Raw genomic sequence first — 19324 nt, 5'->3', positions numbered from 1 at the left:
AAAGTTTACAATGTCTTTATCTCTTACAGTTGGCAACTTTATTTGAGTGGGGACAAACATTCATCTTTCACGTGATGTGTCAAGAATATGAATTAGAAAGGCCCAAATCTCTTGTCGTATGTCAACATGGAGTTGATCAGCGTTTCTGTGATTTTAAGGTAATTAAATTGAAGAATCACTAACCTATGTTATTTAGACAAAAGAATCATGATCCTTGTGGTTCATTCTGTCAAGACGAAGCATCTGGAAGAGTAATCTCATCAATTTTTATTTCCCTGCACTTCATTCCCTCCAAAATATTCCGTCAAGCACCCATCCAACTACCCTTTGAAATCCATGATTGATTTTGAAGAAGTACAGTTCAGTTTCTAAATACACAGAAAACATTTTTCTCTCTCCCTTAACTACTAATTGAAATGGCTTCTCTTTATTTACCCAATTAAAATTCATCAAGACCTTGTGTACCTCCACCAAATCTTCATTCCAATTCCTTTGCTCCAGGGAAAACAACCCTTATTCCAGTCTAACTTTGTAACTGAACCTACCTCATCCTTTGAACCCTAGACCTTTCAAATAAATCAGTTTTGCAGCTTCGCTTGGGCCTTCACATCTTTATGAAAGTGATTTGACCAGAGTTTGATGTGATAATTTAGTTGTGACTAAACCAGTGCAGCATATTTTATGGCAGCCAATATCTCATTGGCAATGCTGGCTGTTCTTCAGGTAGACACAAAATGCTGGAGTAACTCAGTGGGTCAGGCAGCAACTCTTGGGAGAAGGAATAGGTCTGAAGGGTCTCGGCCTGAAACGTCACCCATTCCTTCTCTCCAGAGATGCTGCCTGACCCGCTGAGTTACTCCAGCATTTTGTGTCTACCTTCGATTTAAAGCAGCATCTGCAGCTCTTTCCTACACTGACTGTACATATGCGCTAAGGTCACTCTATTCCTTTAAAAATGTGCCTTTAGGTCAACTCTTTTTCTTTTCTTTCCCCCATGAAGTGTATCAGCGCACAGTTCCCTAAATTCAGTTACATCTGTCACTCAGCTGACCGTTTAGCTAACTCTCCTATGTCTTCTTGCAGTGTTACAATTGTCATCACCATTGTCATCACCATGCCAATTTTGTGCCATTCAAACGATGAGAAATTTGGAAATGTTGATTGCTCACTTGTAATAGATTATAAAGCACTAACCCCCGGAAGACAATTTATCACTAATCTGTGCTTTTTGCCTTTAAGACATTTCCTATCCATGCTGATGCTGAGCCTTTAATTTAATGTATTTCAATTTTGTGAGGCAGTATTTGTCTTTGCCTCGGGACTTTGTCTCGGAAGCTGGAATATCATGAAAGACATATCCACTTAATTCCCTTCATAACATCATCTCTTGCTGCAAAAGAAATTCATTTGTTAGTCAAACATGATATGCTTTCACCAAATTCCTGTTGGCTCTCCATCAACTTTACTGAGTGTCTTTTCATATTTCTTTGATTATTATTCTCACAAATGAGGTGTAAATTGACTGGCCCTTAGTTCCCTAGCATGTTCTTGTACCCATTTTGGAACAAGAATGATAGATTGGTCATATTCTATTCTCTGGCATTTCCATGTACATGTGAGGATCAGGATCTATTTCATGTGGATCAGCTGCTTTCTTTGCTTGAAGTTTAAGGAGCCTGTGCAATACATCCTCATCATCAATTTTCACTAATTCTGTTATATCTAATACCTCAACTTTTGAGATTTTGGTAGCATTCTCATCCTTTATAAAGATTGGATCCATGCACTCATTTTGAACTCTAGCTACGCCTACCGCCTCATCGTGTAGATTGCCTTCTTTATCCGTGGTCAGCCTCACCTTTCCAATTGTTATACATTTGCTATTTACATAGCTAGAGAAAGCGTTGGACTGTCTTTTATATTAACTGATAGTTTCTTCACTTTCACTTTGGTTATTTATTTATCCTTTTCAGTATTACTCACAACTTGCTATATTTAGTCTGGTTGTCACTGCACATTTTGTCATATACCTTGTGTTTTACTTTCATCATAGAAATGTTTCTTTCTATCTCTTCTCTAATCCAAGAATCTATGATTTACGTTCCGTTACTTGCATCTCTTGTGAGCAGGTACTTAATATATGAAATATCTTGTTTGATGTATCATCCAAGATCTGGTTAAATTAACCCATCGAATACTTACACCATACAACAGTGCAACGCAGGAACATAGTTATTTAAACTTGTTCTTTATTCATCTCAGTCTACTGTAAACTTATTTTTGTATTTCTTGTCATCTCTCTTACTCTACTCCCCTTTAATGGTATTCCATTTAGTCCCTTATTCCTATTTGACAATGCAAATCTATAGTGTCCCAAATTCCTCTTTTTCATTTCATATTTTGGTGCACTTCCCCCTGCCAATTTAAATTCAAGCCCTTCCAAGCATATATTAACATCCTTGTTGTGACATAGGTTGTGATAATGTTATAGTGCAATGTGTCCATGTTAAACACTTCTTTCCTGCCCCAGAACTGGGTCCCAATGATAATTTTGTATGGGAAATATAATGCTCAGTTGATTAAAGTTCTACGATGGGGAGCCTATTATCATCTTATTTTCTGATCGATTCTAGTTTGGATTTGATGGTGTATTACATTTTTCCCTTCAGCAAAATTAATTTCATAAGTGTTGGTGATGAAGTAATAATGTAAATCTATTGCTGGCATTTCATGTGCCCTTTCCAAAATAAAAAAGGAAACTAGAATGTGATGACCATTTTCAAATCACTTTAATTTCATGGGCAAAAGCATAGGAAATAAAATGAAATCCCGTGAACCTGTTCTATCTTACAGTGGGATCATAGCTAAATGGCACTTAGCCATTTCAGCCAAATGGCCCATATTCCCATTTATCTTATAAAGTATAAAGTGAAGTATAAAGTATCCTTTATTGTCATTCAAACTTTTGGTTTGAACGAAATTACGTGCCTTGCAGTCATGACAGAGAATAAAATAACAGAACACACAATGAACACAGTTTAACATCCACCACAGTGAGTCTACCAGGCACCTCCTTACGGTGATGGAAGGCAAAAGTCTTAAGGTTCTTGTCTCTTCCTTCCTTGTTCTCCCTCTGCGTTGAGGCGATTCGGGTTTTCGATGTTGCGCCCCCTGCCGGGTGATGGTAAGTCCCGCGACCAAATCCGAGCTCTGCGAACGAGCCAGTTCAAACTCCGGGGCCCGGGGCGGACAAAGCTGCCACCCTCCAGTCCAGTGGCCGAAGCTGTTGTTGCGGGAGCTCCGGAGAATCGGCCACCAGCCTGGGACCCGCGACCTCCCGGTTTTTTCGTCCCCTGGGCCCGCGGCTGAAGCCTGCGAGGCTTCGAAGTCGGGTCGCAGCCGCAGCGCCACCACAGCCCCGAAGTCGGCCAGATTCGCGATGGTAAGTCCTGGCTCTGCCTCCGGAGCCTCGAAGTGGGTCTCAGTTGGAGGCCGCCAGCTCCGCGATTAGGCCTCAGCGCAGATGGAGACAGAGACGGAGATACGACAAAGAAAAGGTCGCATCCCCCCCCGAAGGAAGAGACTAAAACATGTTTCCCCCGCCCCCCCTACACATACACAACTAAAAATAAACTGAAACATACGTCCAACAAGACAAAAGAAAACAAAACAAAAAAAAAAGAAAAAGACAGACGGACTGCAGGTGAGCCGCAGCTGCTTGGGCAGCTTCCTGCGAAGGGTAGTAGGGGAAGATTAATTGTTGTGTTGTCAGTCTCTTTTAATAGGGTTATGAAGAATGTCGAAAAATTTCAATTGGAATTCGGTCACTTGACTTACTGTGATACCCCTCAACTTTTGTTCTCTGTTTTGCTGAATTTATTAAATTACATAATGGTATTATTTCTATGCCACTTGCAAGTAAAATTCTTGATTAGACCATTTAACATTACAGTAATTATTTTCTGTTCTTCATTTGTGCAATCAAAAATATTTTACATTTTGAAATTAAGTGATTTTAAAATGTGATTCTAAGTAATTATTCATTTTTTACTTTCCAAGGCAATTATTTTCAAAACATTCCAAATCAATTTATACTTGATATAAAATAAGTGGGTTAAATTAAATGTAGCCTACATTTGATTTGATTAGCTTCAGGTTAATATTTGATATATTTGTACATTTGTGAGTTGTTTCAGTTACAAAGGGATTGAAATGTGATTTGACCTCAAATTACTTAATTTAACACTTCCATTGGTGTATAGTGTTTTAGTCCACTAGTTATAAGAATAATTTCCTTTATAGCTAAGGATATAGTTTTAAAATTACATTTTATAATTGAAATCTTCTTTTAAAGACTGCATGTAATCCCTATAGTTTGCTTTCACTTTAAATGTCTATTAATAATGCACCTATTAATGAAAAGGTTAATTGGCAATTATTAAAAGTCTGTTGGGCACATTGAACAAAGGGTTCGAAATTAACCAGTGAGCTTACTTCCAGAAATGCTTCAACAGATGTGGAACTAAATTGAATAGATTAATCAGTTTAGTCTTGTTGCTCATCAATTTTGTTTTTGATATTCTAAAGCTCCAGGCCACTCAAAGAACGGTATTTTATATTAAATGGTACTATTTTAATTTGACATCTCCAATAAATGCAAACATGCAGATAAGAACAAATGAATCATTCTATATGTGGACTAGTGGTTTCAGATGCTTTGGCATATTAATTTATGATTAATTATTAGAATGTTGCCAGTATTTCAAAGGGAGTGAAAATATAATTCATTGTTTCTTGATGTCTTTGACGTGTGGATATAGATTTCAGAAAATGAAAGGTTGTATGTTTGGTAAAATGTTGCGCACTTGGTTGTCTTGAGGATTATCTTCTTGATCAAGTCCTCTTCAGATATTAAATGAAGTCTGTTTGCTGAATCATTTTTGAAAAAATTGCTTTGCAATAGAAAACTAAGTGAAGGAAAGAATTTGTGATGACAACAAAAGCTAGTGTCAAAGTCCTGTTATAACAATAATATTTTAAATATAATAATCAGTACTAAATTACTTAATGTGATTCCAAGCTGCATATTACACTAATGTGTAACTTCAAGTTATATTTAGTACTCATTAATTTTTGATTGCGTTGTATGTCAATAACACTGGATAAATCAGTTATACTGACCCGCTCTTAGTAGCCCTGAAGTTATACATTCCTTCTGCAAGGAATCTGGTGTCAAATGATCACATCCCTAATTTTCATCTTGGTCCTGGAGACTGAAGGAGTAAGAATTGCTTATCGAGTTGATACGGTGCATCCTGCGGGTAGCATATGATCCGACGGGAATTGATGTCAGTGGTTACTAACCAGTCCCTCCTGTGTCGACTTGATGGAGACAATTATTTATTTTCACGTGACATCAACAACAAATGATAACTTGATTGCTGATGTCCCATGGACCCTAAGTGGAAATGGATAGGAAGTAGATTTTAACCTCTTCTTTATAAAAGTATGCTTTTGTAATGTCATATTTTATTGTGCTGAAGGCTGCCATATATACTTGAATGTTACTGATAACTTTTTTCATTTAAACTGAGTGAAGCAGAAGCAACTCCCCCCTGCCTCTCCCCCCCAACTTACCAGTACCCCCTCCCCCTCCTCACTCCTACCTGATACTCGAGAGACGGTTAGAAGACTGATGTCCTATACATCAGAAGAAAAGGGGATTGACGCAATAGTGCTTTGAAGGGAGGAAGATGGAGTTGAGAGGATGGAGTGCAATGGACGAGTGGCCTAATATTTTGTATGGAGCCGGGTTAGCCATGGTAATGTGCTGAATGGAATCCGTGCTTAAAGAGTTGTAGCCAGTCACGAGATGAATAATACTTTGGAACCCTGCTGACATTATTGATTTCTGGCATCCATCTACTCACCCCAAAAGCAGAGGAACAATATGAAAGTTTCCACATGGCAAGTGCAGATTAGTTGTAGAGATTTACAGTCAGAATTTGTTGTATGATGCTTTTATTTTGTGCACACAAACCATGCAACAAGCATGCCTCCTCTCTTCTGCTCATCACAAATCAGTTGTTGAATATGGATGATGCCAAAAAGCAAGATGCTTCATCCACATGAATTGTATTTACACTCATGATCCAACAGAATGTTTATACATGCCTCCATTCTCCATCCAGCAACACTTCTTGGTTAGGTTGCTAAATTCCAGAATGGATTTGCTGCATCTTGAAGTGGCTCAGTTGTAAACGGGTGGTTCTGAAAAACCACAGTGATCCCAGGCTGTCCAATGTTGCCAGATTTAGGGAAGCAATGGTTCAGAATGAAGATTCAATGAACAAGTTGGAGAATTTCAGATCTGGGCTAAAGTGATAACTTTTCTTTATTTAATTCTGTAATCAAAATGTGCAATGTTTGTTGATGTTTCAGCCTATGTTTATTTCTGATTTCTTTTACATATCATTAGCTGAAAAGTGTGCCTGGACCGTGTCAGAGATCAGACGATTTGAAGTACATTATGACTCGCATAGGAATTGATGGTGCAGATCTTTTCATCGTTGAACATGGTTGTGCAGGCAATTTAAAGGTATTAATTTATATTTCATTTGTTTCCAAACCAAAGAGAAATATGCTGTTAAATGAGCTATGTATGACTGCCGAACTAAAATATTGTAAACGTGGCTTATCTTTGGTAAAATATGGAGAGCTATGGTGGCCAACAATGATGGGTTCTGCTGATGGGACCAGGTGATGGTGACTAGGATTGTTATGAAGAGTATTGTTGGTATTATAGAATAAGACTTATGGGCCATTCTTCTTCTTGCGTATGGCATGCACAGCCTAAAGTTGTAGGACAACTTGTTCTATTTGATCTTATTTGATTGTGTACGCCGGATTGATTGCATTCGTCGAAACAGGGCGGACCACGTGAAGGTTGCAATCTTCCACCCCATGGGCCATTCTTTGGAAAATGAACCAAAATGTCACACATGTTACCAAATGGCATCACATAAAGTAATACATTTTTTAAAATCTTGTGAGAGATTAATCTTATTCATTGCTATTTTCCTACCTACAGAACTACAATGCATGTCTGCTAAAGATATGAACAGTCTAGCTTTTTAAAATTCACAAGAGTTTGTAAGATAAAACTGAGTTATGAAGAAAAAGCTTCCATGTGAGGTCACACACGACCAGTTATATTTGACCTCTGACCCTAAACAAACAATGTCAGCATAACATAAATATTTCACTTGATAAACCAAATAAATATGAATCATATATACAGTACAAAACAATATAGCTGTAATGCTTTCAGAATTAGAAGACGTATTCCTAAATTTTCATATTTGGTCACACACGTGTCTAAGAATGGGCCTCATGTACATTGATCTATATTCTTCAGTAAAGTCTGAAAGCTTCATTTTTTTATTTAGCTATGACATTTTGTGACTTAAGGTACTTACTTTTTTTGCTGCAGATCACAAATCCAAGTCTTCTAATTCAACTGAAGGACAATCTTGTAACTATTTAAATTATGTAAAATAAAATAATTAATCCAGAGTTTCTGATTCATTTATTGCTTATAGTTAAGTCTTGTGACTCTCAATGCTCTTAGTCAAACCCTTTGGTTATAATTATATGTATGTGAATGTCTTCCATATCTATACAGATTTTCAAATATACAGGTTTTTGTACTACATACTATTTTGTGTGACGGAATGCAATTAGATGTAGAACCAGCTAGAATTAAGAAAGATAACAGGAACTACAGATGCTGGTTTAAACCAAAGATCGACACAAAAAGCAGGTGTAATTTAGCAGGTCAGGCAGCATCTCTGGAGAAAAGGAATATGTACGGTTTCGGGTCGAGACCGTTCTTCGGACTGCGAGTCAGGCAAAAAGGAAACGAGAGAGATAAAGATATATAGAGAGAGAGATATAGAACAATTGAATTAAAATTATGCAAAAATTAATGATCAAGGAAAGGTGGAGCCCACAATGGTCCATTGTTGGCTGTGGGCTAGGTGATAACAAGTTATATAGACAGTGTAACTCAACAGGACGGCAGTGAAACTAGTACGGCGACTAGGGCGGAGAGAGGAACGTAGAGAGAGCGGATGCATAGGCTGCTTGAAGTTATTGAAATCAATCTTCATACTACTGGGTTGTAAGCTGTCTAAGCAAAATATGAGATGCTGTTCGTCCAATTTGTGTTTGGCCTCACTCTGACAATGGAGGAGGCCCAGGACAGAAAGGTCAATATGGGGATGGGAAGGGCAGTTAAAGTGTTTGGCAACTGGGAGTTCACATCGGCCAAGGTGGACTGAGCAAAGGTGTACAGAGAAACGATCACCCAGTCTGTGCATGGTCTTGCCGATATATATGCGTCCACACCTCGAACAGTGGATAGTGTAGGTGAAGTTGGAGGAGATGCAAGTGAACCTCTGCCTAACCTGAAAGGACTGTTGGGGTCCCTGGTTAGAGTTGAGGGAGGAGGTCTAAGGACAAGTGCGGTTGCAGGGGAAAGTACCTGGTGCAGGTGTGGTTTGTGTGGGAAGGGATGAGTTAACCAGGGAGTTATGAAGGGAACAGTCTTGATATTGGTTTACAAATCAACACAAATGCTGAAATAACATACCAAGTCAGGCAGCATCTCTGGAGGACTTGGATAGGTGAAATTGTGGGTAGAGGCCCATCTTAGATAATGTTAAGGCAGATATTAGCTTATTAAGCTAGATGATTCAATGTTTTTTGTATTGTCTTCTACAGAGATACAATGAAATGTTAAGTTAAGGTAGGATTTCTGTAGACTTCCAGAAATAAATATAAATCCAGCTGCTTAAATTCCATTTGAATTCCATCCTGTTGGCTGTTATTTTTATAACCTCACCAAAGGTTTAGTCAGTCTTATTAGGCATGAGTTGTCTTTCATAAAGTGTTCAGTCATTTAATAATGGATTGTATAGGTGATAGGCCTATTGAAGTACAAACCTTGCTGCTGTAAAGATTTGAGAGAACTTCAAAATATTAGTTCAGGTCACTGCATTATTCTCAGCTACTTCATTCAAAACCTTTGAAGGGAAACCATCTCATTTGGAGATATTTCACATATTGTCATTATTTTTTCTCAATTTACTATTTTATTTGAACAATTTTTGGTGAGCTTCGAACCCTGACCCAGTATTAATTTCCTCAGCAGCTCCAGCATGATTCTCTGTAGCTGTTGCAAATACTGATGTAAAGTAATAGGTCTGATATTGCCTTATTTTCATTTAGATTTTAATTCTAATCAGTTTATATTGACAATACCTTTTTTCAATATAGGTATACTTCAGATTTATATGCATTTTTTTCAGTTTCTCCCACTTTTTCTTTCTCTCTGACCTTTAAGTTTCTGTTGTGTCACTGGTATTTGTTCTTTGGTTGCCTCTTTGCTACCAAATTATTAATTTTTTTATTGTAATGTTTTTAATACTTTTCTATGTTGTTTGCTTCTGACATCATTTATGATTTCTTGTTGAATAGAGATCTTGCTCTTTAAGGATACAAATTGAATGTGTACCAGTCTTCTGTCATGTCTTTCATTAACTGTTTAACCTAATTTAACCCCAATGTTCTTGCCTCATTTCGTCGTTGCAAGGTTTGCCTAAACATCGAATCTTCATAATAGATTATTTATTATTCCTTTTCGAACATTACATTGAAGCTGATCACATCATGATTGTTATTAAATTAATCTTCAAGCACTGTTTGGCTGTTAAAATAGTCAAGAGCGTTTTATTGTCATATATCCCATACGGAACAATTACATTCTTACTTGCAGCATATATGCTGAACTTTATATATGTATAGATGTGTACAAACAAAGACAATCTAACGATAATAGTGCAAAAAGACATAGCCAATGCCCCCAAGTCTATGTAATTCAGAGCTTATTTGGAGATTGTTGTGTTTAATCGCCTGATGGCTGTAGCTCGTTTGTTTTGCTTCTTTGTTGGTTCCTATGCTATCATTTCTGAAAAATATTCTGAATTTCTGAAAAATATTCTGAATATACTCAGCTGTGATGTAGCCTGCTTCTTCCACACTCATCAAATTCATTTTGCCTAAACTAAAAAGTGAAAATAACTGGTTATTTAAAAATGCAACACGGACTCAGGCTCTTCATCCCATCAAAATCTGCGCTGACCATCGATCACCCATTTATACTCGTTCTATGTTATCCCACTTTTACTTTCAACTCTCTATACTGTAGGTGTAATTTACAGTGGCTAATTAACCTACAAACCTGCACATTCTTGGGATGCTAAATGAAACTGGAGAACCTAGAATTCCACCCAGACATAGGGTGGCACGGTGGCGCAGTGGTAGAGTTGCTGCCTTACAGCGTTTGTAGCACCAGATATCTGGGTTTGATCCCAACTACAGGCGCTGTCTGTACAGAGTTTGTACGTTCTCCCCGTGACCATGTGGTTTTTCTCCCAGATCTTCGGTTTCCTCCCACACTCCAAAGACGTACAGGTTTGTACGTTAATTGGCTTGGTATAAATGTAAATTGTTCCTAGTGTGTGTAGGATAATGTTAATATGTGGGGATCGCTGGTCGGCGCAGGCTCGTTGGGCCAAATGGCCTGCTTCCGCACTGTACCTCTAAACTAATCTAAACAAACATAGGGAGAATATGCAAACTCCACAGAGGTCAGGATTGAACCGGGGTCTTTGACCTTGTGAGGCAGTAGTTCTTCCAGCTACACCATGTGCCACCCTTTAACCATCCTATATTATGCAATGTTGAATCATCTATCCAGCAGAAAATTTGGGACCGTTAACTGCAGCGGCCAATAATGACAGAATGGTTTAATAAATGTTACTTGATATTTTATGATGTTTTTAGAATTAAAAAAAATATTGTATCTTTTTGTATAACAGGATCAGATGGCTGTAGAAGGTTTAAACCCTCCAGATTATTTTATGTGTACGTTTGGGTGGCTTACATTTATTTACGTACTAGTAGATCTCCGCTGTTGCATGCGTTAAGTCAACAACATGGGAATTTGCTTTAGTGGTGAATTAGGGTTGTGGAAGAATTGTCGTGTTAGGATCAATGGAAAAGCAGCAGATTTGGGGTGGACCATGATGTGAAGAAGGAGGAATAAATGATGGAAGATAGAAGAGCAATGAGAGCATGGAGAATGAAAGGTGATGAATAGGTGATGGGGGAAGGAAAGGAAAAGTTACAGGGAAAAATGAGGTGAAGATAGGATCATTACCAAAATAATGTGGCATTGAATAAGAGAGATGCTTGCAGATAAAATGATGCTCATTGGAGGGCAGTCCATGACAATATTGCTGTTTTGAAGGCTCCAGAAATGAACCTTTCCCAATTTCTGTAGGTTCCACAGTCTGCCTAACCTGACTTCATAGAGTCAGTAAGAAAACTATAATATTGCATCATACTTCAATTTTCAGGCATGAGGTAGGACTTGAAGCATCAAGTAGGTTTATAGATTTCATTCGCCCCAGTTGTATCCTGATAAAATGATGAATGTCTACAAGCTTGGATGTCATCAAGCTATCCAAATTTCAGAGCAAGAATATCACAGGCAAGGACAATCCTTTGCGTGTTTAACTGTGTCCCCGTCTTGACTAGTTTAATGTTACCTGTCAAGAATTGGAATCCAGGTTGATACTTTTCCCTTTCCTTAAAGCAGAACACCAAGCAGTCCCAACAAATAATGCTTCTTCATCTGAATGGGGAGTTTGGAGGATATGGGTAGCTCTGAAAAACCTGGGCCCTTGCAATTGGTCTTTCATTTAAGTTAATGAAGTAGATTGTAAATGGTTGAGGTCCATGCTATGATCTTTGCAGTATCGCGGCAGGTTCTACCTGCCACCATTTAAATGACCCATTCTCGGATTAATTGCTGGAAGTTGCAGTCTGTTGCATGTCATTTGTATGGTGCAGAAGTAGCAAGTTTATTTATTTAGTATTACAGAAGCTTATTACCATCTTCAGATGTAGACAATAGGTGCAGTAGTAGGCCATTCGGCCCTTTGAGCCAGCACCGCCAGTCAATGTGATCATGGCTGATCATCTGCAATCTGTATCCCGTTCCTGCCCTCCCCATATCCACTGACTCCGCTATCTTTAAGAGCCATATCTAGCTCTCTCTTGAAAGTATCCAGAGAACCGGCCTCCACCGCCCTCTGAGGCAGAGAATTCCACAGACTCACAACTCTGTGTGAAAAAGTGTTTGCTCATCTCCGTTCTAAATGGCTTACCCCTTATTCTTAAACTGTGGCCTCTGGTTCTGGACTCCTCCAATATCGGGAACATGTTTCCTGCCTCTAGCATGTCCAAACCCTTAATAATCTTATGTTTCAATAATGCTATGTTGAGTAATATTAGTACTTGTTATTTTCTTCCATGCAGAGAACCCGATAAATGAATTAATAAACAGCTTTTATTTCAGAAATATAATATTTTTGTAAGCCTTTCATCTTGTTGCTTTCTTTACATTTCTTCTTGTCAAATGTGATTGGACCTGAAGGGGTTTTTTTTGTCGTCATTGTTTATTTTCTGAAATCAGCTTTCAGCAGCTGTAGAGCTTTTTGCTCTATACTAAAGAGCTTCTTGCTTGACTATAGTGCTTCTTGCTATACTATAGTGCTTCTTGCTATACTACAGCGCTTCCTGCTCCCCCTCTTCTTTATATTTTGTTTGCAGTTGAACAATACTTTCCTGGCTGATCTTTGTCATAAGTGTATAGGGGATCATAGAACATGTTGCTGTTACTGTAAATGAGATTCTGCTCAAGCTTGCAATTTGTGTTAGAAATGCCTCCGAATTTTCTTTTCCTTTCTATTGTATTAGGTTTTAAAAATATCTATGAAAATAAAATACTCATTTAGATATTTACAACATATTGCAAAAACAAATTTTTGCAATCTATTTTAATTTGATCATGATGCTGTATGATGTGTGGTATTTTCCCAACTGCTAATAATTTCCAATTCTTGTATTCTAGGTAGGAGCCATTCGTATTGGTACGTGTAATCTTCATAACCAAGCAGTTGGAGAAGGTGTAAGTGCTGTCATGCAAGATGTTCGGTTGAAGCAATACATCGAACAATTGGAAAACAGTAGGCTTGGAGTTCAATCCACAGTACTCCGCCGGTCATATTGGTTGGAAACTGGTTCAGTGACATTTGGATTAATCACCGCAGATGTAGCTTTGGCTGCAGACCATCCAGCAAAACATGAAGTGCAAAGACTGTTCTTGGAAACGCATGATAACAGAACTAAAAGGTACGATACACTTATTTTTATATGGAAAGGATGTAATCTTCCTCTGCACCAGTCAGAAAAAATGCCCCAAATTTGTGACCTAATAAAATTACCATTGTCTCAGAATTTCTGATCTATCAATTTAAGGAATTATTTAAGAAGGAACTGCAGATGCTGGAAAATCGAAGGTACACAAAAAAGCTGGAGAAACTCAGCGGGTGCAGCAGCATCTATGGAGCGAAGGAAATAGGCAACGTTTCGGGCCGAAACCCTTCTTCAGTCTGAAGAAGGGTTTCGGCCCGAAACGTTGCTTATTTCCTTCGCTCCATAGATGCTGCTGCACCCGCTGAGTTTCTCCAATTTAAGGAATTAGTTGTGTCGTTTGACATAGTACCATACAATGAACAAAAAAGAGTATTACCAGGCAAAATACATTTTTTAAATGTATCGCAAGGCAACAGTTAGGTGATAATGATAAACTAGATAAGGTTTTCTGGTTTATGATATTGCACTTTCTAGATGCATTATAACCTGGTTTATCATAGATGTGTAGGGATTGGAGTGATATGGATCATGTGCAGGCAATGGATATTATTTAACTTTGTATCATGTGCAGCATGGACATTGTGGGCCAAAGGGCCTGTTCCCGTGCTGCACTGTTGCGTGTACGTCAATCTGTAATCAAGTGAAAAGTGCTCATTTAATGCAATAAAACAAAATATTGTTTATGTTTGTCCAATGGTGGGCAATGTGATAATATGTTAAATAAAATGTAATGATTTTACCGTGAGTTTATGTGGGAGTTTACATCTTATCCTCCTTCCAAAATTAGTTTAGAAATCATGGGGCATGGTAGAAACATGAATTGAGATCATAATTAGTTGATATCAAGTTTGAAATAGGCTGCTTGATTCCTTGTTGGGAATAGTCTCATAGAATCAGACCGTTGAAACTGGCTCCTCGGCCCAATTGGCCCATGCCGACCAGCTTGCCCCATCTAAACTAGCAAACAGCTACCTGCCTGCTTTTGGTTCATATCCCTCTACACCTATCCATATATCTGTCCAAATGTTTCTTAAACGTCGCGATAGCACCGATATCAACTACCTCCTCCGGCAGCTTGTTCCATACACCCACCACCCTTTGTGTAAAAGAAAAAAAATCTTACCCCTTGGGTGCCCATTTAATCTTTGCCCCCTCAATTTAAACTAATGTCCTCTGGCTGTCGATTCCCCTACTCTGGGCAAAAGACTGCATTTACTGGATTTATACCACTCATGATTTTGTACACCTTAATAAGATCCTCCTGCGTTTTAAGGAATAATGCCCAAGCCTGCTCAATCAGTCCCTTGAGCCCTGGCAACATTTTGGTAAATATTCTTTCAACCCTTTCAAGCTTGACAACATCTTTCCTATGACATTGTGACTGAAACTGAACACAATACTCTTAATATGGCCTCACCAGCATCTTATGTAACTGAAACATGACCCCCCCCCCAACATCTATACTCAATATGTTGTGTTAACTGCATGCAAATGGCAGTTTTAAGGTTAAGCTTAGAGCACAATAATTTGAGTTTGTTTTGTATCATTTGCCTCCAGAAGGGCTACATAAATAGCTGTGTTGCTTTAGCAGGACAAATCTGTATGATGATTGTAGACACAAAATGCTGGAGTAACTGATTCTGTCCTGGGCCTCCTCCATTGTCAGAGTGAGGCCCAGCGCAAATTGGAGGAACAGCACCTCATATTTCACTTGGGTAGTTTACACCCCAGCGGTATGAATATTGACTTCTCTAACTTCAGATAGCCCTTGCTTTCTCTCTCCATCCCCTTCCCCTTCCCAGTTCTCCCACTAGTCTTACTGTTTCCGACTACATTCTATCTTTGTCCCACCCCCTCCCCTGACATGTCTGAAGAAGGGTCTCGACCCGAAACGTCACCCATTCCTTCTCTCCTGAAATGCTGCCTGACCCGCTGAGTTACTCCAGCATTTTGTGTCTACCTTCGATTTAAACCACCAGTTCTTTCTCATAGCCCTGTCCCACTGTATGAGTTCATTCAAGAGTTCTCCCGAGTTTTGCCCTGATTCGAACTCGGAGATTTACGGTAATGGCAGCTCGTAGGTACTCGGGGCTCTTGAAACATTTTTCAACATGTTGAAAAATCTTCACGAGTCTTCCCGAGTTTACCGCATTTCCCGAGTACCTGCGGTTAGCGTTACGAGCCGCTAAGAGACGTCCCCGAGCTCTGACGTACCAGCTACGTACATTCTTCGTGCTTCCACAAGTTTGATTTTTTTTTTTTAAACTCGGGAGAGCTCTTGAATGAACTCGTACAGTGGGACAGGGCTTTTACACAAAAGGTGATGTACCCAGAGGAATAATAATAATAATAATACATTTTATTTATTGGGCGCCTTTCAGACATCTCAAGGACACCTTACATAGATTAACAGGAATATAAACATATAATCAGAATAAAATAAATAATAAAGACATCACAGAGACACAAATTAAAAACAGAATTCAGTCCAAAAACAGAAAATCAAAAACACAATGTGAAGAGAGAGCAGCGGCAGCCAAAGCGCGCCAGCGTCCACGCTCCCTTCACGGCAGCCATCTTGGACAAAGACTAACAGGATTACATTACAGACAAAAAATCATCCCCCCACAGTGGATACCACTGTGGGGGAAGGCACAATGTCCAGTCCCCACCCCAAGTTCACCCCAAAGTCAGGCCTATTGAGGCCACCGCAATTGCCTCTACGGAGGCCCGATGTTCCTGGCCGTTCTCACCGGGTGGTGTTGACCCGGCGTCGGGAGAGTCCACTCAGCGGCTGGGCCACCTGGAACGGCCGCTTTCTAGTTGGAGACCGCGGCTTCCGAAGCCGACAAGGCCGCGCCGGTTTGGAGCTCCCAGGCTCCCGATGATGAAGTCGGCGCCGCCCGCTCCGCTCCGCAGCCCCGCAGCCCGGAGGTGTTGCTCTCGGCGGTCCAGCTCACCGGAGCTCCAGCGCGTCGATCCTGCGCGGCGACCCAGGCAAGGCATCGCCCGCCCCGGTCCGCGATAGCGCTCCAGCGCTGTGCCGCCACAGAGGCCGAGGTGCTGGGCGGTCCCCGCCAGGAAACGGCGCTCCAAGCCCGCTTGTAGGCCACGAGGACGGGTCGACGGGCAGCCCGGAGAAAAAGCTGCCCCACCGACCAGGTAGGGACCTAGAAGTAGAGTTGACACCTACCCCCCACATTAAAAAGTCAATTTCCCCCGCGAACAAAAAACAGGACTCACTAAAAACTATTTTAAAAAAGCGAATTAAAACGGACGGCTGCTGGCTAGCAGCCGTTCCTCAAGATGGCTCAAGATGGCTCCTCCTCCCCCAGAGAATAGAGCAACCTTGTGATTTGCTGTGACGCAGGGGTTTTGATTGGACTGGTTACCCACAGAGTCAATGGATCTGTTGCTAAAACCAGCATTTGCAGTTCTTTCCTGCATATTCTGTAAGATGATTCATGTATGACACTTAAAGTAATGCTTATGTACTAATCTTTGTTGGACCCTTTCCGTTATAATGATACCTGGTTGGCAATCTAATTTAAGATCATACAGATGGGTAATAAGGACCATTGATTGAGTCCACAGACTTGTTTCAAAGTTCATTTTTGTGTGTGTTTGTGTGGTTATTTGCGTAGGGTCATAAATTCAATGTACCATACCTGTGTGACAATTCCAATTATTGAAGAAAGTAGAGCGATCAGCATTTTTCCATTTTACCTAGTTACATACACACAAATCTGTCTACCAGTGAATTTATAGCCATATAAATTGGATTGCCCCCAATTTAACCTGTATTTCACAGATATGGCTCTATTTGCTACATATGTGCATTTTCATTGCACAATATAAAGTTGCATGTAGCAAGAAATAAAAAGTACAATTAGCACCAACCTATTGTTAAATTTTCAAGTGAGAATAGTTGAACCACAGAGAACAAGTGCTGACTCTTTAAATTATTTTCAACCACTGTGGCAATAATACTGCTACAATGCCTTGGATTGTAGTGATGCAGAAAACATTAGCTTGGCTTCCGGTAACCTCAACTGGAAGGATACTTGTGCTCATCAAATAAGGACAAGATCAGATGGTTCAACTTGGTGCACTGAGTTTTGATGTTCACAGTTTAGGATCACATGTGGGCACGTTGATTCCACTGATGTTTGGTATAACCACCTGTGGAATCAATGTTCCTGCATGTGAACCTAGACTGAGCATCGACACACAATACACCAAGTCGAGCCATCAGATTGCTGGAGTAAGTCAAACCTATTGGGCAAGGGAGGGAATGGGAATGATTGGCAGATCATAAAGGAAAAATAAAAGGAAATTAAACCATCAGTGATATGGCATCTTACAAACTTGTTTTATGGTTGATGGAAGAAATTTGTCAAAGCAGTCATTCAGAACATTTTCTTTTATGTTGTTGCCTGAGTGAATACACATCAATGTAGAAGAAAAGCAGAATTTGGTAAAAAGAAAACCCCAAATATGCATGTTTTAATACTAGCCATAAGAATAGTAAGTGCTTATTTAGTATCTAGCACTTTGTTCTTTAAGAAAAATATGATAATTTTTCAAATAGCATTTCACTTGCCATAGATTGAAGATGGCAGCTGTTGTTTAAAGTGAACATCCATTGATTCATTATGGTTAGGTTTCTTTGACTGATGTTACGTATTCTTTGTTGTAGATTATGGTTTCTCTGGTCAGATGATGACATTACAAATAAACAAGGAAGGAACAAGTGTGGCTGCCTTGGTGGTTGCAAGTTTTTTGCAGGCACGTGCTCTGGACTTGAGTTTTTTAAACTGGATGAAATGACCCCCTCTACCAGTTCTGCCCACTCTACCATGAATGCGGATTTGGAAATGTTCTATGGTCAATCACTGTTGCAGCCAAATGAATGGATAATCACTAAGGATACTTCAAAGACTATAGATGGTAATTTTTTTAATATCCATATACACTTCAAATATTTCTTGTGATTTACTATAACAGCCATCTGAAGTTTATTTTTTATTTAATCTGAAGGTTGAAAATTAAACACTTGGCATATACTATATGCAGCATACTGTTCATATCTATTTGTAGATGCATTTTGCCACAGCTTACTATTTAAAATTCAACTATCTAATGAAGCAGAAGTATAAGAAATTGTTTGTGTTGATGACACTTGTGTTTTTGTTGGTTAGGTAAGACAAATGGGGCGAAAAGAAAGGAATGGGATTCCAGATCATTGGGAACTGATTCAGAGAAAAAGAACCAGCACAATAATTTGCAGGTCCCTTTACAATCTCACAGTTCAACATCCTCATCTGAAGAAAACAGTAGTTCGACCGCTGCGCTCCCCCTGTTGGCAAGTGAAAAAAACAGTCCTTCCTCTCATCCTGATGATAATATTATGCAGATGCATCTTCCTCCTTTAAACACAGATGAAACTGTTGGAAGGTAAATTAATATATTGCATTGAATTTTCCAAGATAATTAGCTATACATGTTATTTTGCATATCAGTTAATTACGTGATCAATAATCAAATACTATTTTAATGTCTGAAGAAGGGTCTCGACCCGTAAAGTCACCTATTCCTTCCCTCCAGAGATGCTGCCTGTCCTGCTGAGTTACGCCAGCACTTTCTGTCTATCTTCATTTTAAACCAGCATCTGCAGTTCCTTCCTACACATTAATGGCTGTGAATCTTGGTATGGCACATTCCTCATCACAGCACGTGCATAGATATCATCAGAGCTTAAGATTATTGTGTGTGCGAAGAGGAAGTAGAAAATTTAAAGCATTGGGATTGTTTGCCCAAGTTACAAACTTATATTTTTGTCTTGAGAAATTATAGAAAGAAACAAGGGAATGAATACTTTCAAAGGTACACAAAAATGCTGGAGAAACTCAGCGGGTGCAGCAGCATCTATGGAGCGAAGGAAATAGGCAATGTTTCGGGCCGAAATCCTTCGGGC

General features: G+C 39.3%; 1 protein-coding gene across 3 annotated transcripts in view; it reads left to right on the top strand.

Annotated features, from left to right (window-relative positions):
* Positions 1 to 19324, top strand: part of kiaa1109 (KIAA1109 ortholog) — a 311921-nt gene that overhangs the window by 135190 nt on the left and 157407 nt on the right. For all 3 annotated transcript variants that reach the window (XM_033016927.1, XM_033016881.1, XM_033016832.1), the window contains exons 24-28: positions 30 to 158; positions 6479 to 6598; positions 13043 to 13323; positions 18047 to 18297; positions 18549 to 18804. In XM_033016927.1, coding sequence (XP_032872818.1) covers positions 30 to 158; positions 6479 to 6598; positions 13043 to 13323; positions 18047 to 18297; positions 18549 to 18804 — 1037 coding nt within the window. The remainder of the gene's footprint in view (positions 1 to 29; positions 159 to 6478; positions 6599 to 13042; positions 13324 to 18046; positions 18298 to 18548; positions 18805 to 19324) is intronic.

This window comes from Amblyraja radiata, chromosome 1 (genome assembly GCF_010909765.2).
Source record: "Amblyraja radiata isolate CabotCenter1 chromosome 1, sAmbRad1.1.pri, whole genome shotgun sequence".
NCBI lineage: Eukaryota > Metazoa > Chordata > Chondrichthyes > Rajiformes > Rajidae > Amblyraja > Amblyraja radiata.
Note: the sequence above shows the minus strand (reverse complement) of the source record. Positions and strands in the feature narration are given on the sequence as shown.